At 43.5% G+C, this 24001-nt stretch overlaps 1 protein-coding gene across 1 annotated transcript in view; it reads left to right on the top strand.

The window, feature by feature from the left end:
• The window catches only part of LOC311111943 (neurobeachin-like protein 2), a 106805-nt gene continuing 82804 nt past the window's right edge, over positions 1 to 24001 (top strand). The window contains exon 1 of the mRNA XM_084154877.1: positions 1 to 397. Coding sequence (XP_084011003.1) covers positions 347 to 397 — 51 coding nt within the window. The 5' untranslated portion in view covers positions 1 to 346. The remainder of the gene's footprint in view (positions 398 to 24001) is intronic.

Here is a 24001-nt window from a genome sequence, read left to right as displayed (position 1 = left end):
TGTAATTGGGTAATCATCATATCCATTCGGACATGGGTTTCTTTTGCTTTGGAATTCCTGATCTGTTCTTGCTCTTGACATGATATCCACGGCAGATTGTTTTTTAACCATGTCTTTTTTAATTAATTTGGCAATCTGCTAAACTTTGGGGAGAGCTTAAAATATTCTGTCTGTCGATCACTTTGCTTTGGATACTGCGAGCTATGCTGCCAAGATGTTACAAGAGACCAATGTTTCGTCCTTTATTCTGGAAACAATCCTAACGCTCTTATCGCAAACAAATGTAAAAGTACAATGATACATTTATACTGAAACCAAGGGACTATTCATAGAAGGACGGAGGAGAATGGCTTCGAAGGAAAGGTTGAATGAGCTGTGGATTTTATATTACACCAAGGTAAGTTAAATAGGAGGGAGGAGGGGGGAGAGAGACCTGACACCTGTTGTTGATTTGCAATTGTTCTATATTAGCTTGAAAGATTTATTCGGAGGTATCAACGGAAAACATGACTGCAGTGCATGCTACAGCTGGACAACCATATTTGAAAATGCGTGTTCTGACAGTAGGCAGGCAGAATAGTATGAGGAAGTATTTGGGATTCATGCATGATATATTTTGAGCGTGTCGACTCGTAATTTCACCTCTGTCCATAAACAGGCAGTTTTATTCAGCGATATGCCAGCCCTATCTACGGTTTAGTTTGTCTGATTTTGTGTAACATTGCTCTAATTCTATGCTAATTTAACTTGGCGTCTACATGTAGAGAGTCAGTCAACGACTCTGCATATGGGTCCTTTACCTGCTGACTGCAACCATGGTCAGGTCAGAGACGGAAGAGGAAGCGAGACACCCCACTCGTTGTTTCTTTCTGGTTCAATTAAAGTCAAAGAGCTAAGTAGACCAGACCCAGCTGCTACTGAATAAGTGTCTATGGGAGATGCACCCCGTTAAGTAGACCGGTACTGACAATTATTTTCAAATGGCTTGAGTGAACTGTCTTTATTTATCCACCATCTTTGGTCAGGTGCTTCTACTTCCTGAATGTAGTTCAGACTTGTCACATTGATGTTGTTCACTTTAGCAGAGTTGTAGGCCTATAGATGTCTATGCCTCTCTTATTTGTTTAACAGAGATGATTTATAGGCTAGCCTTTATTTGTTTCGGGATAGGGCTCATAGCATAATTTATTTGCAACATTGTATTGGCAGTGGTGTAGCACAGTTTCGCGGCCACGCGTAAGCCCTGTGCAATGGGGCATAGAGAAAAATGTGCCGTTTTATAGCTTATGTCATGGTATTTTACACATTTTGCAATGAGGCTGAGAGAAAATGTTGCAGTTTTAAAGCTAATTTCTCCAGAACTCGTGGGCCCGACATGCCAGTGTGTATTGGTATGTTCATGTGAGTGTGATACATTGTAGCCTACTGCACCAGCAAGTGCGTGTGACACATTGTACCCTACAAGAATACAACTGTTGCAACAAGTAGTAGCATTTTTATCAGCATCCCAAGACTTCTTGTCAGAAATGTCCCGACAAATTAAAATGTGAGTTTTTCTTGATATAGCCTACACACCCTAGTGGTCTGCATTGCAACCCTGACAGATTACACCCAGGTAGGCCTAAATCAAACATTTCAATAATAGTGGTCTAAAAATACTTGTCCTTGGTTTATTTTAGATTAGGGTGTGACTACTAACTGGTCAGTCAACCATTCTTTTTCATACCTGTGGGAATCCCCTTTTCGTTCAAAACATATTGCCTGGGAATTAATGAATTATACTAAATTATTAACTCGATTTTGCAATCTGTTTCAAATGCCTAAGGAAAAGTTGCAATGAAGTACTGCAGTCTTTTCTCCTTATATTATATGCCTATTTTGAGGTGCAGTTGGTTACATTCCCTTCTACACCCACACAACCATACCTAGGCCTTTCTCTCCTCTCCCTCTTCCCTCCTCTACCTCATTAAAGGGTTAAACGTGGCACGCATTGAGGGGTTAAACATGGCAGGCATTAAGGGGTTAAACATGGCAGGTATTAAGGGGTTAAACATGGCAGGCATTGAGGGGTTAAACATGGCAGGCATTGAGGGGTTAAAAATGTAGGCCGTCATTGTAAATAAGAATTTGTTCTTAACTGACTTGCCTAGTTAAATAAAGGTAAAATAAATAAATAAAATAAAAACATGGCAGGAGGCAAAGCAGATGGACCAGTTCTACTGATGACCTGTTTCAGCAGGCAGACAGAGGAACGCTCCTCCCTCACTAGGCCTACCTCCTGTCCTGTTGGTCCATTAACAGCTCATATAGGGTGCATCCCAAATGGCACCCTATTCCCTATGTAGTGTATTGCTTTTGACCATGGCCTGCATAGGGAATAGGGGGTCATTGAGGATGCATCCTCATTGCTGTTGGTTTAGATGCCCATATACAGTACATCTGGGTGGGGTCACATTTAGGGCTGGGACAATAACAGTATCGCAATATTTTTTTCCATGGCAAAAATGTAAACACGAAGCAGACCCAACTCTTTGGTCCTTTAAAAACCTGCTGTATGTAAAATATTGTGTGCTATAGTTTGGAAAATAAATAAATGTGACTCTGGATGACAACATAATGATGTTTGTTTCCAACATTAGGGCTGTTTTGCTAAAGAAGTTAAATCCGCTTTGTATTTCGTTTCCTTGCCGCGATACTAACGAGTATCGCTATTTACTGGTATCGTCCCGGCCCTAGTCACATTGGTTGACTGCATTTGTTTTCAAATGGGACATTGTTATTGTTTAATAAGTATCTGCATGCAGAATGGGTGCCAGTGTTTGAATATTATCTGATGCCTCATTCTTCTAAGTCAGTGTTTCCCAAACTCGGTCCTGGGGCCCCCCTGGTTACACATCTTGTTTTTTGCCCTAGCACATCACAGCTAATTCAAATAATCAAAGCTTGATGACGAGTTGGTTATTTGAATCAGCTGTGTAGTGCAAGGGCAAAAAACAAAACGGGGGGCCCAGGACCAAGTTTGGGAAACCCTGGTCTAAGTGAGGCCTCATGACTCATGGTGTTTATGGTGACCCCATTCTGTCTGCAGGTAAAACCTTTTACTGGGTGTTTTTAACAACTACTGTTAGATGTACGTAGCCTATTTGACTTGTTCTTTAGACTGGCAAAACAACAAACATGATCTGATTAGCCCGTGTGAGACAAAGGTAGGCTATGCCCAGAAACATTTGATTTGATTTAGCAGACGCTTTTATCCAAAGCGACTTACAGTAATGCGTGCATACATTTTACATATGGGTGGTCCCAGGAATTGAACCCACTACCCTGCCGTTACAAGCGCCATGCTCTACCAACTGAGCTACAAAGGACCACCAGAAAATACTATTGACTAGTGTGTTCCAGACTGGGCATTGGACAATACTATTAACAGACTAGTGTGTTCTCTCTCTGTCTCTCTTTCTCTGTCTCTCTCTCCACTGTCTCAGTTGGACTACTGCTGAGCTCAGTGTTGTGTCTGCCCATCTGTGTCTAGCATCAGGTCATGACAGTCACCGCTGTACCACGTCAACCACTTCCTCCTGATCTGTCTCTCTGGTTGTGTCTCAAATGGCACTCTATTCCCTATATAGGGCACTATTTTTGACCAGGGCCCATAGAGCTCTGGTCAAAAGTAGTGCGCTATGTAGGGAATAGGGTGCCATTTGGGACAGTCGTTCTCTCTGCATTTTGGAGGACAACTGTGATGTCATCGAGCCACTTCCTTTCCTCAATAACCTTTCAGACTGACAGAGATTACTGTATTTACTCTGTTAAGCAGGGTTTTACAACACACACCCACACACACACAGGCTGGGCATCAGGTAGTTTTGCAAGGTAGTAAGATTACGTTTTGCATGTGTAGAATGGCTTGCAAATGAACAGAATCCAGCCAACACGTTGTGGTTCTGAGTCCCAAATGGCACCCTATTCCCATATAGTGCACTACTTTTGACCAGAGCCCTATTGGCCATTTCAGTATATGTCATCCAAAGTCTGTTACACTTAAATCCTTGAGGTAAATGAGGACTGACACTGACAATATGGCCTTCATTTCGCCATGGAGCAACAGAACGGTGTTCACTCACCGATGATTTCACAACATTACACCGTGTGGTGATAATCACCTGCTGTGACTGTTTCAACTCAATGAATAGACTGAGGTGAGGTAGCCTGAAAGGACAGGTGAGGTGTCACTCTACAACAACTTAACAGGTGACTTAACATTCACCAGCCCCTCCTATAGTCTCAATGAGAATGCCTTGTTCTAGGTCTTTTGTTCAGTACCTGTAAGTCAAGTTAACATCAATAGTATAATCTTTAAACTGGATGTCTGCCTACGTACCTGTGTCTGACACTCACATGTCACGCTCTCAGTATGGTGTCACTGTATGCACGAAATGGAGCATGAAGACATCTGAAACAATTAAGAAAGTATTTGAAAACCGCTGCGTCCCAAATGGTGCCCTATCTGTATATAGTGCACTACTTACTTTTGACCAGGCCCATAGGGTTCTGGTCAAAATTAGTGCACTACATAGGGAACATGGTACCATTAGGACACACAGTGTTTGAGCTTGAATTCGATTTGCACTTCAATATCAGGAGTTGACTGTATTGAAAAAAGGCTTTCTGTCAAATGCTCACATGCTGAATGCATGTGTCCTAGCCATCTCTTTGCTTCTACAGAATCAGGAATAGAACATCCAACTTGCACTGGCATGTCAGTGACTGGAGCCGTGCGTCCTCTGATTGTGCAATACATTCTTTACATACAGTGCATTCGGAAAGTATTCAGATCTCTTGACTTTATCTACATTTTGTTACGTTAAAGCCTTATTCTAAAATTGATTAAATAAATGTTTTTCCTCATCAATCTACACACAATACCCCATAATGACAATGCGAAAACAGGTTTGTAGAATATTTAGCAAATTTATAAAAAATAAAACACACAAATAGTGCTATGAAAAAGTATTTGCCCCCTTTCTAATTTTCTCTACTTTTGCATATTTGTGATACTCAATGTTATCAGATCTTCAACCAAAACCTAATATTAGATAAAGGGAACATAAGTGAACAAATAACACAACAATTACATATTTATTTAATTTATTTAATAAACAAAGTTATGCAACACCCAATTCCCCTGTGTGAAAAAGTAATTGCCCCCTTACACTCAATAACTGGTTGTGCCACCTTTTAGCTGCAATGACTCCAACCAAATGCTTTCTGTAGTTGTTGATCAGTCTCTCACGTCGCTGTGGAGGAATTTTGGCCCACTCTTCCATGCAGAACTGCTTTAACTCAGTGACGTGTGGGTTTTCAAGCATGAACTGCTCGTTTCAAGTCCTGCCACAACATCTCAATTGGGATTAGATCTGGACTTTGACTAGGCCATTCCAAAACTTCCAATTTGTTGCTTTTTAGCAATTTTCATGTAGACTTGATTGTGTGTTTTAGATCATTGTCTTGCTGCATGACCCAGCTGCGCTTCAACTTCAGCTCACAGACGGATGGTCTGACATTCTCCTGTAGAATTCTCTGATACAGAGCAGAATTCATGGTTCCTTCTATTAAGGCAAGTCGTCCAGGTCCTGAGGCAGCAAAGCATCCCCAAACCATCACACCACCACCACCATGCTTGACCTTTGGTATGATGTTCTTACTGTGGAATGCAGTGTTTGGTTTTCGCCAGGCATAATGGGACCCATCTCGTCCAAAAAGTTGACTCAAGTTTGCCAAAAAGCACCTGGATGATCATCAAGACTCTTGGAAGAACGTTCTATGGACAGATTATTCAAAAGTATAACTTTTTGGACGACATGGTTCCAGTAATGCCTGGCGAAAACCAAACTCTGCATTCCACAGTAAGAACATCATACCAAAGGTTAAGCATGGTGGTGGTGGTGTGATGGTCTGGGGATGCTTTGCTGCCTCAGGACCTGGACGACTTGCCTGAATAGAAGGAACCATGAATTCTGCTCTGTATCAGAGAATTCTACAAGAGAATGTCAGACCATCCGTCTGTGAGCTGAAGCTGAAGCGCAGCTGGGTCATGCAGCAAGACAATGATCCAAAACACACAATCAAGTCTACATGAAAATTGCTAAAAAGCAACAAATTGGAAGTTTTGGAATGGCCTAGTCAAAGTCCAGACCTAATCCCAATTGAGATGTTGTGGCAGGACTTGAAACGAGCAGTTCATGCTTGAAAACCCACACGTCACTGAGTTAAAGCAGTTCTGCATGGAAGAGTGGGCCAAAATTCCTCCACAGCGACGTGAGAGACTGATCAACAACTACAGGAAGCATTTGGTTGGAGTCATTGCAGCTAAAGGTGGCACAACCAGTTATTGAGTGTAAGGGGGCAATTACTTTTTCACACAGGGGAATTGGGTGTTGCATAACTTTGTTTATTAAATAAATTAAATAAATATGTAATTGTTGTGTTATTTGTTCACTTATGTTCCCTTTATCTAATATTAGGTTTTGGTTGAAGATCTGATAACATTCAGTATCACAAATATGCAAAAGTAGAGAATTAGAAAGGGGGCAAATACTTTTTCATAGCACTGTACCTTATTTACATAAGTATTCAGACCCTTTGCTATGAGACTCAATTGAGCTCAGGTGCAACCTGTTTCCATTGATCATCCTTGAGATGTTTCTACAACTTGAATGGAGTTCACCTGTGGTAAATTAAATTGATTGGACATGATTTGGAAAGGCACACACCTGTCTATATAAGGTTCCACAGTTGACAGTGCATGTCAGAGCAAAAACCAAGCCATGAGGTCGAGGGAATTGTCCGTAGAGCTCAGAGACAGGATTGGGTCGAGGTACAGAACTGGGGAAGGGTACCAAAAAACGTCTGCAGCATTGAAGGTCCCCTAGAACATAGTGGCCTCCATCATTCTATAATTGAAGAAGTTTGGAACCAGTCTGTAATTGCTGCCAAAGGTGCTTCAACAAAGTACTGAGTAAAGGGTCTGAATACTTATGTAAATGTCATATTTTAGTTTGTATTTATTTATAAATTTGATTAAAAACCTATTTTTACTTTGTCATTATGGGGTATTGTGTGTAGATTAATGAGGGAAAAAAACAATTTAATCCATTTTAGAATAAGGCTGTAACGTAACAAGATGTAGAAAAAGTCAAGGGGTCAGAATACTTTCCGAATGCACGTTACATCTTAAAAATACTCTTAGATAATCAGGCTAGATTCAGCACTTACATAAAACCTACCAATCCTTTGTACATGTACCTGCACCTTGCTGTGCATGCAGTGTCTGTGTGTCCCAAATGGCCCGTAGGGCTCTGGTTAAACTAAGTGTGTTATATATAGAATAGGGTGTCATTTGGAATCAGTGAAATATCTCACTTGTTTAGCTTGGAGGGGAAACAACAGATTTAGGCTATTTGCTGCTCTTCAGTGCTGCATATCTCAAACCTATTTTAAAGGGGAAATCTGGGATTCAAACAACAGCAAAGTGTACACCCCAATATTGTTTTGGGTTCTGATGGGGTAAAACAGTTGAGCTAAGCTGATGAGGCAGTTTTTAAACTATTTCAAGGTATCAGCACATCGTCAGTGTTGTCGTGCAGGTATGGACATACTTTGCCTTCAGAAAGTATTCATACCCCTTGACCTATTCCACATTTTGTTGTGTTACAGCCTGAATTCAAAATGGATTGAATATATATATCTCCTCACCCATCTACACACAATACCCCATAATGACAAAGTGAAAACATGTTTTTAGAAATGTTAGCAAATTTATTGAAAATAAAATACAGAAATATCTAATTTACATAAGTATTCAGACCCCTGAGTCAATACATGTTAGAATCACCTTTGGTAGTGATTCCAGCTGTGAGTCTTTCTGGGTAATAAGTCTCTAAGAGCTTTGCACACCTAGATTGTACAATATTCGCACATTATTATTTTCAAAAATTCTTCAAGCTCTGTCAAGTTGGTTGTTGATCATTGCTAGACAGCCATTTTCATGTCTTGCCATAGATTTATCAAGCCAAAACTGTAACTAGGCCACTCAGGAATATTCAATGTCGTCTTGGTAAGCAACTCCAGTGTATATTTGGCCTTGTTTTAGGTTATTGTACTGCTGAAAGGTGAATTTGTCTCCCAGTGTCTGTTGGAAAGTAGACTGAACCAGGTTTTCCTCTAGGATTTTGCCTGTGCTTAGCTCTGTTCCCTTTCTTTTTATTCTAAGAAACTCCCTAGTCCTTGCCGATGACAAGCATACCCATAACATGATGCAGCCACCTTCCTCTCCGACAACTGAGTTAGGAAGGAGGCCTGTATCTTTATAGTGATTGGGTGTGTTGATACACCATCCAAACTGTAATGAATAACTTCACCATGCTCAAAGGGATATTCAATGTCTGCTTTTTTTTTTACCCATCTACCAATAGGTGTCCTTCTTTGCGAGGCATTGGAAAACCTCGCTGGTCTTTATGGTTAAATCTGTGTTTGAAATTCACTGCTCGACTGAGGGACCTTACAGATAATTGTATGTGTGGGGTACAGAGATGAAGTAATCATTCAAATATCATGTTAAACACTTATTGCGCACAGAGTGAGTCCATGCAACTTATTATGTGACTTGTTAAACAAATGTTTATTCCTTAACTTTAGGCTTGCTATAACAAATGGGTTGAATACTTATTGACTCAAGACATTTCAGCTTTTCATTTGTAATTAATTTGTAAAAAAAAAAAAAAAAAACTGAATTCCACTTTGACATTATGGGGTATTGTGTATAGGCCAGTGACACAAAATTGTAATTCAGGCTGTAACACAACAAAATGTGGAAAAAGTCAAGGGGTGTATATGAATATTTTCTGAAGGCAAAATAATGATCTGATCATTTAAAAGAGAGATTGTCGACTAGTCAGATCTTGTCAGATGGCTGTGTAGAGTTATGTGCATTCCCAAGCCTCCTTAGAGGCTGCTGTCTGCTATTGGACCCCAAGGGTATTGATCGTTCTTTGTCTCTCTTCATATAGCACCATGTCATTACTGTTAGTGTACTGTAATAACAGGTTGAAGCGTTCATGAAAGTCTGGACTGTTGCATCAATAGATAGCTATTTGAGAGAACATATAAAAATGAGGGTGGGTTCATAACCTGAGGGAGTACTCACCCACCTAAAAGCACATGTAGTCCTAAATGTTATGTACAAGACCGGAGCATAGTGATACTGACCTGAAGGTTATTTATAGTGCCTTCGGAAAGTATTCAGACCCCTTGACTTTTTCCTCGTTTTGTTACGTTACAGCCTTATTCAAAAATGTATTAAATAGTATTTTTTCCCTCTTCAATCTACACACAATACCCAATAATGACATAGCAAAAATAGGTTTTTATCAAATGTATATAAACAAAAAAAAATGTAAGTATTCAGACCCTTTACTCAGTACTTTGTTGAAGCACCTTTGGCAGCGATTACAGCCTTGAGTCTTCTTGGGTATGACGCTACAAGCTTGGCACACCTGCATTTGGGGAGTTTCTCCCATTCTTCTCTGCAGATCCTCTCAAGCTCTGTCAGGTTGTATGGGAGCGTTGCTGCACAGCTATTTCCAGGTCTCTCCAGAGATGTTCGATCGGGTTCAAGTCCGGGCTCTGGCTAGGCCACTCAAGGACATTCAGAGACTTGTCCTGAAGCCACTCCTGCGTTGTCTTGGCTGTATGCTTAGGGTCGTTGTCCTGTTGGAAGTTGAACCTTCTCCCCCAGTCTGAGGTCCTGAGCGCTCTGGAGCAGGTTTTCATCATGGATCTCTCTGTACAATGCTCTGTTCATATTTCCCTCGATCCTGACTAGTCTCCCAGTCCCTGCCGCTGAAAAACATCCCCACAGCATGATGCTGCCACCACCATGCTTCACCGTAGGGATGGTGCCAGGTTTCCTCCAGACGTGACGTTTGGCATTCAGTCCAAAGAGTTACATTTTGGTTTCATCAGACCAGAGAATCTTGTTTCTCATTGTCTGAGAGTCTTTAGGTGTCTTTTGGCAATCTCCAAGCGTGCTGTCATGTGCCTTTTACTGAGGAGTGGCTTCCGTCTGGCCACTACCATAAAGGCCTAATTGGTGGAGTGCTGCAGAGATGGTTGTTCTTCTGGAAGGTTCTCCCATCTCCACAGAGGAACTCTAGAGCTCTGTCAGACTGACCATTGGGTTCTTGGTCACCTCCCTGACCAAGGCCCTTCTCTCCCGATTGCTCAGTTTGGCCGGGCGGTCAGCTCTAGGAAGAGTCTTGCTGGCCTTCCATTTAAGAATGATGGAGGCCACTGTGTTCTTGGGGACCGTAGATGCTGCAGAAATGTTTTAATACCCTTCCCCAGATCTGTGCCTCGACACAATCCTGTCTCGGAGCTCTACGGACAATTCCTTCGAACTCATGGCTTGGTTTTTGCTCTGACATGTACTGTCAACTGTGGGACCGTATATAGACAGGTGTGAGCCTTTCCAAATCATGTCCAATCAATTGAATTGACCACAGGTGGACTCCAATCAAGATTGATCAATGGAAACAGGATGCACCTGAGCTCAATTTCGAGTCTCATAGCAAAGGGTCTGAATACTTATTTAAATAAGTTATTTCTGTTTTTTATTATTAATAAATTTGCAAACATTTCTAAATATATTTTTTTGCTTTGTCATTATGGGGTATTGTGTGTAAATTGATGAGGAAAAAAATGCATTTAATCAATTTTAGAAAAAGGCTGTAGCTTAACAAAATGTGGGAAAAGTCAAGTGGTTTGAATACTTTCCGAATGCACTTTACAAGATCAGAGCATAGTGATACTGTAGCTGATGACCTCCAGAGGTAGTGATGTGGTGATGTCAGCCCTTCCACTGTTCCCCTGCCTGTGGGAGACGGAGATGGGCCCTGGTCAAAAGTAGGGTACATGGAGATGGGAAAACACCAGTTTCTGGGTGATTAGGGGTAATTATGGGAAAGTGAAGCAGGGAAGCATTGAGCTGCTGCCTGTCTGGAAAAGGAAACTGGTATAATCACTCTGTCAGTAATTATCCTGCCGACTGTTATTCTGGCTAATGACTGCCTGTGGTGTGGTGGAGCAGAGCTGTGACTGACCACGGTGACAACCCCACTGTCACTCAGCTGCTACAAAACCCTACACTACACCCTCCTATTAGACTTTACATGTGCAGTCCATAGGGCTCTGATGAGCAGAGATAAGGTATCGTACCCCCTCGACCCTCCAGCTTCATATGGCCTTCACTAGTGCTCTGTCTGTGTCCCAAATGGCACCCTATTCCCTAGATAGTGCACTATGGGCCCTGGTCAAATGTAGTGCACTATGTAGGGAATAGGGTGCCATTTGGGACACAGACTCTGATTAGGATCCCTCCTGCACTGCAGCCTCCCTGGCCAGAGTCTGTTTACCAACAAGCAGCTGAATCAAGAAACCCAAAGTTCTCTTTGTTCCCCCTCCACTGGTGCATGTCAGGAGGCCGGAGCGCCCCAGAATGTCAAGCAGTCCAGGGCAGCACAGCTGCACGGTCTGTCCCACATCCTACCAACTCCTCCCACCACCTCCCTCCTTGGCAGCCGTTACAGAGTGAAGTTTCCCCTAGGTACAGATCTAGGATCAGCTTCCCCTCCCCCAATCCTAACCTTAACAGTTAGTGGGGGAAAATGAAAAACTGACTGAAGATCAGCGTCGAGGGGCAACTTCAACCTACACCTTGGCAGCCAGATAGTAGTAGAGGGATCAGGGAGATCAGTGGAAATTTACCTTTTGATGTTAATGTCAATAGTCATGGTATACAACCGATATACTGTTGATAGTGTGGGAACAGGCTTTATAGTAGTAGTTGTGACATTCTGTTGTGAGGATGTGAAATTGGCCTACTGTTGCATTATGGGTAAGTTGTTGTCGTCTGCATTAATAATAAAGCTGTGTTTATCAAAGGTCTGGGTCAAACCAAGTCCAGGCATTGGTTCAGGGGACTTTGGCGGTGTAAAGGGAAGGGTTAGTAGGGGGACATTTTACCAGGTGTTTGGCTCAAATGACATTAACTGCTACTGTGTGGCATTGGTTGCATCCCAAATGGAAGCCTATTCCCTTTATAGTGCACTGCTTTCGATCAGGGCTCTTGTCAAAAGTAGTGCACTACATAGGGAATAGGGTGCCATTTGGGACACCACACTGCCTTTTCTTGTACTTCTTCTACTCATTTCCCGTATCTGTAAATATAATTTAAATCACCATGTATTTGTGGTTTGTAACTTTTTGAAACGTAAGGAAGTTCTCTTTTTGTACTTCAGCTTGAAATAACGGAACTATTTGTAAGAGGAGGAGCACGGGAATATTAGGCTTTACAGTGGGGAAAACAAGTATTTAGTCAGCCACCAATTGTGCAAGTTCTCCCACTTAAAAAGATGAGAGAGGCCTGTAATTTTCATCATAGGTACACGTCAACTATGACAGACAAAATGAGAAAAAAAAATCCTGAAAATCACATTTGTAGGATTTTTAATGAATTTATTTGCAAATTATGGTGGAAAATAAGTATTTGGTCACCTACAAACAAGCAAGATTTCTGGCTCTCACAGACCTGTAACTTCTTCTTTAAGTGGCTCCTCTGTCCTCCACTCGTTACCTGTATTAATGGCACCTGTTTGAACTTGTTATCAGTATAAAAGACACCTGTCCACAACCTCAAACAGTCACACTCCAAACTCCACTATGGCCAAGACCAAAGAGCTGTCAAAGGACACCAGAAACACAATTGTAGACCTGCACCAGGCTGGGAAGACTGAATCTGCAATAGGTAAGCAGCTTGGTTTGAAGAAATCAACTGTGGGAGCAATTATTAGGAAATGGAAGACATACAAGACCACTGATAATCTCCCTCGATCTGGGGCTCCACGCAAGATCTCACCCCGTGGGGTCAAAATGATCACAAGAACGGTGAGCAAAAATCCCAGAACCACACGGGGGGACCTAGTGAATGACCTGCAGAGAGCTGGGACCAAAGTAACAAAGCCTACCATCAGTAACACACTACGCCGCCAGGGACTCAAATCCTGCAGTGCCAGACGTGTCCCCCTGCTTAAGCCAGTACATGTCCAGGCCCGTCTGAAGTTTGCTAGAGTGCATTTGGATGATCCAGAAGAGGATTGGGAGAATGTCATATGGTCAGATGAAACCAAAATAGAACTTTTTGGTAAAAACTCAACTCGTCGTGTTTGGAGGACAAAGAATGCTGAGTTGCCTCCAAAGAACACCATACCTACTGTGAAGCATGGGGGTGGAAACATCATGCTTTGGGGCTGTTTTTCTGCAAAGGGACCAGGACGACTGATCCGTGTAAAGGAAAGAATGAATGGGGCCATGTATCGTGAGATTTTGAGTGAAAACCTCCTTCCATCAGCAAGGGCATTGAAGATTAAACGTGGCTGGGTCTTTCAGCATGACAATGATCCCACACACACCGCCCGGGCAACGATGTAGTGGCTTCGTAAGAAGCATTTCAAGGTCCTGGAGTGGCCTAGCCAGTCTCCAGATCTCAACCCCATAGAAAATCTTTGGAGGGAGTTGAAAGTCTGTGTTGCCCAGCGACAGCCCCAAAACATCACTGCTCTAGAGGAGATCTGCATGGAGGAATGGGCCAAAATACCAGCAACAGTGTGTGAAAACCTTGTGAAGACTTACAGAAAACGTTTGACCTGTGTCATTGCCAACAAAGGGTATATAACAAAGTATTGAGAAACTTTTGTTATTGACCAAATACTTATTTTCCACCATAATTTGCAAATAAATTCATAAAAAATCCTACAATGTGATTTTCTGGACTTTTTTTCCTAATTTTGTCTGTCATAGTTGACGTGTACCTATGACGAAAATTATAGGCCTCTCTCATCTTTTTAAGTGGGAGAACTTGCACAATTGGTGGCTGACTAAATACTTGTTTTCCCCACTGTATATGGATGGAACATGGACGTTTCACAATATGTGTATGATATTACCAATATTCATATGGTCAGTATTCACCCATGCAAGATGGTTTGACTGTAGTTTAAGTCTGAATCACAGTGCTGTTTCAGTTTGTTAGTGTTTGTTGATAGGATGTCCCTGGTGTACAGTACAGGACCCTGTCCATCTGAGGATCTGGGTGACCCTGTCCATCTGAGGATCTGGGTGACCCTGTCCATCTGAGTGACCCTGTCCATCTGAGGACCTGGGTGACCCTGTCCATCTGGGTGACCCTGTCCATCTGAGGATCTGGGTGACCCTGTCCATCTGAGTGACCCTGTCCATCTGAGGACCTGGGTGACCCTGTCCATCTGGGTGACCCTGTCCATCTGAGGACCTGGGTGACCCTGTCCATCTGAGGATCTGGGTGACCCTGTCCATCTGAGGATCTGGGTGAAAGGAGCATAGCCAGACATGATGTGGCTCCTCAGATCTACAGTATGTTCAAATATGAATTTGTGGTTATTATCACCTAATCTGTGTGCCCTGGTTAAGCAGAAACCTTGTGCTACCCAAATGTACAGTATGTTCAAAAGAAGGCTGTTATCACCTGATCCGATATTTTGGTTTCCACAACAGCTCATCAAAGACACTTTGTTCAAATACTTTGTGTTATCATTGAATTGAGTTGAATGATGACGGTGCAGATGTTATCTTACTTGATGTGTTTATCTTTGTCATCATTATTCAACTCAGGGCTCACCTGTAAAATAGACTTTGGTCTCAGTATGACTCCCTGATAAAATAAAGGTTCAATAAATGAATAAAAAAACCTGTTACAGTATCTCATGAGAAAGGCCCTAAACTAAATATAGCCTATTCACGTCGCAGTTGGAGCGGCTATTGCGCTGTTTCTTACCACATGTTGTTAGAAGACCAAAGCGAAAGTAATATGAAGATTGGGACACACAAGTGAAGCAATATGATAATCGTAGATGGATTTAACGTGAACATTTCTGTCCAATAAACAAATTACTTTCATGGTTATGTTTAGGAATTTTTGTTTGACATTTGGCAATGTGAAACCAACCAGACCAGATGGGGAAAAAAAATACAATGTAACAAATAATCAAACTTTGATTCGAACTAGGCCTATAGCTCAAAACTATGTGTGAAAACTCCCTAATTCCAGGACTAGTCATGGTATGACTCCAAAGCTTTTTACAGGAAATGTGTTGTGTATAAAGCCTTGTCTTTGTCATATCATAGCTAAGTTGATTAGGCCGTGTGTCTCATACTGTAACACAGTCATCTGTGTTGTAAATCCCAGGCTTGCTTCCTACTGTTGTGGCCCAATCCAGACCCTGTAATACTTTGTTTTGGTTTCAGAAAAGCTTTGCCGTGAATAGAGCAACAACACTTTCATAATTTCCTTTGTGTCAGTTAAACCCAGAGAACACAGAAAAAGCCATTTGTTTATCAAGGCTTTTGTCATAGCAAGGTGAAGACTTTCATCCTGGAAATTGAGACACAGACAATGGTAGTAGTCATTTATTCTAGAGATTGAGAGACTTGTAAAACCAGCATGATGAAATCCCATTCAGCAGTGGGTGTGTAGAGATAATTTATGAATACAGAAAGACTGTGTTAAGTTATAAAGGAGCTGCTCCCTCTGTAATCACTCTGTAATTGCATCATAATATCAGTCAGCCAGTCTCTAGTACCATTAGTCTGACTAGTCAGCTGTGGATTTGTGGAAGGCCGTCTGTCTTACTATTGGACGGCCACTAGACTAGATACTGAACAGCTTGAGGTAAGGCAGATGGAGCCTCAGTGCCAGTGTGGAAGGCCGTCTGTCTTACTATTGGACGGCCACTAGACTAGATACTGAACAGCTTGAGGTAAGGCAGATGGAGCCTCAGTGCCAGTGTGGAAGGCCGTCTGTCTTACTATTGGACGGCCACTAGACTAGATACTGAACAGCTTGAGGTAAGGCAGATGGAGCCTCAGTGCCAGTGTGGAAGGCCGTCTGTCTTACTATTGGACGGCCACTAGACTAGATACTGAACAGCTTGAGGTAAGGCAGATGGAGCCTCAGTGCCAGTGTGGAAGGCCGTCTGTCTTACTATTGGACGGCCACTAGACTAGATACTGAACAGCTTGAGGTAAGGCAGATGGAGCCTCAGTGCCAGTGTGGAAGGCCGTCTGTCTTACTATTGGACGGCCACTAGACTAGATACTGAACAGCTTGAGGTAAGGCAGATGGAGCCTCAGTGCCAGTGTGGAAGGCCGTCTGTCTTACTATTGGACGGCCACTAGACTAGATACTGAACAGCTTGAGGTAAGGCAGATGGAGCCTCAGTGCCAGTGTGGAAGGCCGTCTGTCTTACTATTGGACGGCCACTAGACTAGATACTGAACAGCTTGAGGTAAGGCAGATGGAGCCTCAGTGCCAGTGTGGAAGGCCGTCTGTCTTACTATTGGACGGCCACTAGACTAGATACTGAACAGCTTGAGGTAAGGCAGATGGAGCCTCAGTGCCAGTGTGGAAGGCCGTCTGTCTTACTATTGGACGGCCACTAGACTAGATACTGAACAGCTTGAGGTAAGGCAGATGGAGCCTCAGTGCCAGTGTGGAAGGCCGTCTGTCTTACTATTGGACGGCCACTAGACTAGATACTGAACAGCTTGAGGTAAGGCAGATGGAGCCTCAGTGCCAGTGTGGAAGGCCGTCTGTCTTACTATTGGACGGCCACTAGACTAGATACTGAACAGCTTGAGGTAAGGCAGATGGAGCCTCAGTGCCAGTGTGGAAGGCCGTCTGTCTTACTATTGGACGGCCACTAGACTAGATACTGAACAGCTTGAGGTACGGCAGATGGAGCCTCAGTGCCAGTGTGGAAGGCCGTCTGTCTTACTATTGGACGGCCACTAGACTAGATACTGAACAGCTTGAGGTAAGGCAGATGGAGCCTCAGTGCCAGTGTGGAAGGCCGTCTGTCTTACTATTGGACGGCCACTAGACTAGATACTGAACAGCTTGAGGTAAGGCAGATGGAGCCTCAGTGCCAGTGTGGAAGGCCGTCTGTCTTACTATTGGACGGCCACTAGACTAGATACTGAACAGCTTGAGGTAAGGCAGATGGAGCCTCAGTGCCAGTGTGGAAGGCCGTCTGTCTTACTATTGGACGGCCACTAGACTAGATACTGAACAGCTTGAGGTAAGGCAGATGGAGCCTCAGTGCCAGTGTGGAAGGCCGTCTGTCTTACTATTGGACGGCCACTAGACTAGATACTGAACAGCTTGAGGTAAGGCAGATGGAGCCTCAGTGCCAGTGTGGAAGGCCGTCTGTCTTACTATTGGACGGCCACTAGACTAGATACTGAACAGCTTGAGGTAAGGCAGATGGAGCCTCAGTGCCAGTGTGGAAGGCCGTCTGTCTTACTATTGGACGGCCACTAGACTAGATACTGAACAGCTTGAGGTAAGGCAGATGGAGCCTCAGTGCCAGTGTGGAAGGCCGTCTGTCTTACTATTGGACGGCCACTAGACTAGATACTGAACAGCTTGAGGTAAGGCAGATGGAGCCTCAGTGCCAGTGTGGAAGGCCGTCTGTCTTACTATTGGACGGCCACTAGACTAGATACTGAACAGCTTGAGGTAAGGCAGATGGAGCCTCAGTGCCAGTGTGGAAGGCCGTCTGTCTTACTATTGGACGGCCACTAGACTAGATACTGAACAGCTTGAGGTACGGCAGATGGAGCCTCAGTGCCAGTGTGGAAGGCCGTCTGTCTTACTATTGGACGGCCACTAGACTAGATACTGAACAGCTTGAGGTACGGCAGATGGAGCCTCGATGCCAGTCTTTTGGTGCTATTATTATGCCAACTCCTTGATGTCAGTGTCAAGCCAAACATGACAATGAGTGACAAGGGGTTGTCATGATAGCACAAACAGACTGGCACTCAGGCTACATCTGCCGTACCCAGACTGGATGCCCACTAGATACAGAACAGTTTGAATATAACCCCACTAGATACAGGACAGTTTGAATATAACCCCACTAGATACAGGACAGCTTGAATATAACCCCACTAGATACAGGACAGCTTGAATATAACCCCACTAGATACAGAACAGTTTGAATATAACCCCACTAGATACAGAACAGCTTGAAAATAACCCCACTAGATACAGAACAGCTTGAATATAACCCCACTAGATACAGAACAGATTGAATATAACCCCACTAGATACAGGACAGCTTGAATATAACCCCACTAGATACAGAACAGCTTGAAAATAACCCCACTAGATACAGAACAGCTTGAAAATAACCCCACTAGATACAGAACATATTTAATATAACCCCACTAGATACAGAACAGTTTCAATATAACCCCACTAGATACAGAACAGCTTGAATATAACCCCACTAGATACAGGACAGTTTGAATATAACCTCAGTAGATACAGAACAGCTTGAATATAACCCCAGTAGATACAGAACAGCTTGAATATAACCCCAGTAGATACAGAACAGTTTGAATATAACCCCAGTAGATCACAGTAGACTCTCTATTCTGAATCCAGGTTTAGAGTAAATGGCTCTCCATCCCAAGTGATGTCAGGTTTATTTTTGACTATGGATTGAGGGCTGCGTCCCGCGGGACCTGCGGGTCCCGACAGAGATTATAGCGGCGCGGTCGACATTTTTCATGCTGCGGACGGGAGCGGCCGGTCAGACAGACGACTTTGGGATGAAAATATTTTTGTTGTCCCGCAGATTATTTGGAAACGGTCATCTTTCTGCTTTGTATGCGTTAGCCTATCTATGGTATTAAACACACATATTTTTCACATTATTCAAACACTCAGAATTCACTGCTTCAACTTCAGTAGCCTGCCTGTCCTCTCCTAGTTGGGCGTGCGAGTTCAAGTGCGCCTAGTGTGGTCTCATTGAAATAGAGTAGGCTGCCTACATGGGCGGAGAATCACGTGGCAGTTAACTTAACAGTAGTGGTACGTGGGTAAAATCACTTTGGAAGCAATATTACTACAGTGAGGGAAGAAAGTATTTGATCCCCTGCTGATTTTGTACATTTGCCCACTGACAAAGAAATTATCAGTCTATAATTTTAATGGTAGGTTTATTTGAACAGTGAGAGACAGAATAACAACAACAAAATTCAGAAAAACGCATGTCAAAAATTTTATAAATTGATTTGCATTTTAATGAGGGAAATAAGTATTTGACTCCCTCTCAATCAGAAAGATTTCTGTCTCCCAGGTGTCTTTTATACAGGTAACGAGCTGAGATTAGGAGCACACTCTTAAAGGGAGTGCTCCTAATCTCAGTTTGTTACCTATATAAAAGACACCTGTCCACAGAAGCAATCAATCAATCAGATTCCAAACTCTCCACCATGGCCAAGACCAAAGAGCTCTCCAAGGATGTCAGGGACAAGATTGTAGACCTACACAAGGCTGGAATGGGCTACCAGACCATTGCCAAGCAGCTTGGTGAGAAGGTGACAACAGTTGGTGCGATTATTCGCAAATGGAAGAAACACAAAAGAACTGTCAATCTCCCTCGGCCTGGGGCTCCATGCAAGATCTCACCTCGTGGAGTTGCAATGATCATGAGAATGGTGAGGAATCAGCCCAGAACTACGCGGGAGGATCTTGTCAATGATCTCAAGGCTGCTGGGACCATAGTCACCAAGAAAACAATTGGTAACACACTACGCCGTGAAGGACTGAAATCCTGCAGCGCCCACAAGGTCCCCCTGCTCAAGAAAGCACATATACAGTGGGGAGAACAAGTATTTGATAAACTGCCGATTTTGCAGGTTTTCCTACTTACAAAGCATGTAGAGGTCTGTCATTTTTATCATAGGTACACTTCAACTGTGAGAGACGGAATCTAAAACAAAAAGAAAGAATTCCGGCTCACAGACCTGTTAGTTTTTCTTTAAGAAGCCCTCCTGTTCTCCACTCATTACCTGTATTAACTGCACCTGTTTGAACTTGTTACCTGTATAAAATACACCTGTCCACACACTCAATCAAACAGACTCCAACCTCTCCACAATGGCCAAGACCAGAGAGCTGTGTAAGGACATCAGGGATAAAATTGTAGACCTGCACAAGGCTGGGATGGGCTACAGGACAATAGACAAGCAGCTTGGTGAGAAGGCAACAACTGTTGGCGCAATTATTAGAAAATGGAAGTTCAAGATGATGGTCAATCACCCTCGGTCTGGGGCTCCATGCAAGATCTCACCTCGTGGGGCATCAATGATCATGAGGAAGGTGAGGGATCAGCCCAGAACTACACGGCAGGATCCAGAAAATCACATTGTATGATTTTTAAGTAATAAAAATTTGCTTTTTATTGCATGACATAAGTATTTGATACATCAGAAAAGCAGAACTTAATATTTGGTACAGAAACCTTTGTTTGCAATTACAGAGATCATACGTTTCCTGTAGGTCTTGACCAGGTTTGCACACACTGCAGCAGGGATTTTGGTCCACTCCTCCATACAGACCTTCTCCAGATCCTTCAGGTTTCGGGGCTGTCGCTGGGCAATACGGACTTTCAGCTCCCTCCAAAGATTTTCTATTCGGTTCAGGTCTGGAGACTGGCTAGGCCACTCCAGGACCTTGAGATGCTTCTTAAGGAGCCACTCCTTAGTTGCCCTGGCTGTGTGTTTCGGGTCGTTGTCATGCTGGAAGACCCAGCCATGACCCATCTTCAATGCTCTTACTGAGGGAAGGAAGTTGTTGGCCAAGATCTCGCGATACATGGCCCCATCCATCCTCCCCTCAATACGGTGCAGTTGTCCTGTCCCCTTTGCAGAAAAGCATCTCCAAAGAATGATGTTTCCATCTCCATGCTTCACAGTTGGGATGGTGTTCTTCGGGTTGTACTCATCCTTCTTCTTCCTCCAAACACGGCGAGTGGAGTTTAGATCAAAAAGCTCTATTTTTGTCTCATCAGACCACATGACCTTCTCCCATTCCTCCTCTGGATCATCCAGATGGTCATTGGCAAACTTCAGACGGGCCTGGACATGCGCGGGCTTGAGCAGGGGACCTTGCGTGCGCTGCAGGATTTTAATCCATGACGGCGTAGTGTGTTACTAATGGTTTTCTTTGAGACTGTGGTCCCAGCTCTCTTCAGGTCATTGACCAGGTCCTGCCGTTTAGTTCTGGGCTGATCCCTCACCTTCCTTATGATCATTGATGCCCCACGGGGTGAGATCTTGCATGGAGCCCCAGGCCGAGAGTGATTGACCGTCATCTTGAACTTCTTCCATTTTCTAATAATTGCACCAACAGTTGTTGCCTTCTCACCAAGCTGCTTGCCTATTGTCCTGTAGCCCATCCCAGCCTTGTGCAGGTCTACAATTGTATCCCTGATGTCCTTACACAGCTCTCTGGTCTTGGCCATTGTAGAGAGGTTGGAGTCTGTTTGATTGAGTGTGTGGACAGGTGTCTTTTATACAGGTAACGAGTTCAAACAGGTGCAGTTAATACAGGTAATGAGTGGAGAACAGGAGGGCTTCTTAAAGAAAAACTAACAGGTCTGTGAGAGCCGGAATTCTTACTGGTTGGTAGGTGATCAAATACTTATGTCATGCAATAAAATGCAAGTTAATTACTTAAAAATCATACAATGTGATTTTCTGGATTTTTGTCTCTCACAGTTGAAGTGTACCTATGATAAAAATTACAGACCTCTACATGCTTTGTAAGTAGGAAAACCTGCAAAATTGGCAGTGTATCAAATACTTGTTCTCCCCACTGTACATGCCCGTCTGAAGTTTGCCAATGAACATCTGAATGATTCAGAGGAGAACTGGGTGAAAGTGTTGTGGTCAGATGAGACCAAAATCGAGCTCTTTGGCATCAACTCAACTCACCGTGTTTGGAGGAGGAGGAATGCTGCCTATGACCCCAAGAACACCATCCCCACCGTCAAACATGGAGGTGGAAACATTATGCTTTGGGGGTGTTTTTCTGCTAAGGGGACAGGACAACTTCACCGCATCAAAGGGACGATGGACGGGGCCATGTACCGTCAAATCTTGGGTGAGAACCTCCTTCCCTCAGCCAGGGCATTGAAAATGGGTCGTGGATGGGTATTCCAGCATGATAATGACCCAAAACACACGGCCAAGGCAACAAAGGAGTGGCTCAAGAAGAGGCACATTAAGGTCCTGGAGTGGCCTAGCCAGTCTCCAGACCTTAATCCCATAGAAAATCTGTGGAGGGAGCTGAAGGTTCGAGTTGCCAAATGTCAAAATCGAAACCTTAATGACTTGGAGAAGATCTGCAAAGAGGAGTGGTACAAAATCCCTCCTGAGATGTGTGCAAACCTGGTGGCCAACTACAAGAAACTTCTGACCTCTGTGATTGCCAACAACGGTTTTGCCACCAAGTACTAAGTCATGTTTTGCAGAGGGGTCAAATACGTATTTCCCTCATTAAAATGCAAATCAATTTATAACATTTTTGACATGCGTTTTTCTGGATTTTTTTGTTGTTATTCTGTCTCTCACTGTTCAAATAAACCGACCATTAAAATTATAGACTGATCATTTCTTTGTCAGTGGGCAAACATACAAAGTCAGCAGGGGATCAAATACTTTCTTCCCTCACTGTACCTACACTGTATGTGTTTTGATAATTGCGTTGTTTGCTGTTAATTCATATGCCTTGCGACCGTGATATATAGGCCAGACAGTGGCAGAATAAATTCAACCACAACTTTTGTTTTATCACAAAACCGGATAGCAACCTCTGTCCGGTGAAGTCCACGACGCATATTGCATGTAACAGACAGTTACATTACCTACCTACAGCATGGTTAAGCAAGTTAATGTTTCCGACATTTTCGGACCACTAAACAACTATTGATTTAGAACCACAGACAGTTACCGCAAGTCACAAAGAAAACAGGAGCTGCCTCCACTATTCCAGCACCATTTCAACTTCAACATTATCAAATCACCTCTGCTTAGTCTAAAACAGGTACAACAAAGATACCAAAAACAATTTAGTCCAATAAGCTAAATATCATGTGGCTGTCCATGTTTCTGATTTCTGTTTTCGCGTGTGTGTGTGCGCACGCGTTCGTGCAAGTAGAAAAACATGTTGACTCACCCTACTTGTAGAGAAACGCCAATGCCATCCTCCTCTCTTTCATGTTGACGATACAGTACACGCTTTTATTTTTTGTTATCCTAGGCTACCTTGCTAAAATGCTTGCTCGCTTGTCTAACTTCCATTCATGGGTAACGTTAGCTAGTTAACATTAGCCTTCTACATTTAGCTACATATTGAACTTCCATCCTCTCAGGCTAGGTGCACAACAATGTATGAATTAACAACCTCTCCCTCAATGTGATCAAGACAAAGGAGATGATTGTGGACTACAAGAAAAAAAAGTGGACTGAGCACGCCCCCATTCTCATCGACGGGGCTGTAGTGGAACAGGTTGAGAGCTTCAAGTTCCTTGGTGTCCACATCACCAAGACAGTCGTGAAGAGGGCACGACAAAGCCTATTCCCCCCCAGGAGACATTTGATTTGGCATGGGTCCTCAGATCCTAAAAAAGTTATACAGCTGCACCATCAAGAGCATCCTGACTGGTTGCATCACTGCCTGGTATGGCAACTGCTCGGCCTCCGACCGCAAGGCACTACATAGGGTAGTGCGTACGGCCCAGTACATCACTGGGGCCAAGCTTCCTGCCATCCAGGACCTCTATACCAGGCGGTGTCAGAGGAAGGCCCTAAAAATTGTCAAAGACTCCAGACACCCCAGTCATAGACTTTTCTCTCTGCTACCGCATGGCAAGCGGTACCAGAGCACCAAGTCTAGGTCCAAAAGGCTTCTTAACAGCTTCTACCCCCAAGCCATAAGACTCCTGAACAGCTAATCATGGCTACCCGGACTATTTGCATTGTCTCCCCCACCCCA

The sequence above is a fragment of the Coregonus lavaretus genome (genome assembly GCF_964263955.1).
Source record: "Coregonus lavaretus genome assembly, chromosome: 3".
Lineage (NCBI taxonomy): Eukaryota > Metazoa > Chordata > Actinopteri > Salmoniformes > Salmonidae > Coregonus > Coregonus lavaretus.
The sequence above is the reverse complement of the archived record's forward strand: the minus strand, read 5'-3'. Positions and strand labels throughout refer to the sequence as shown.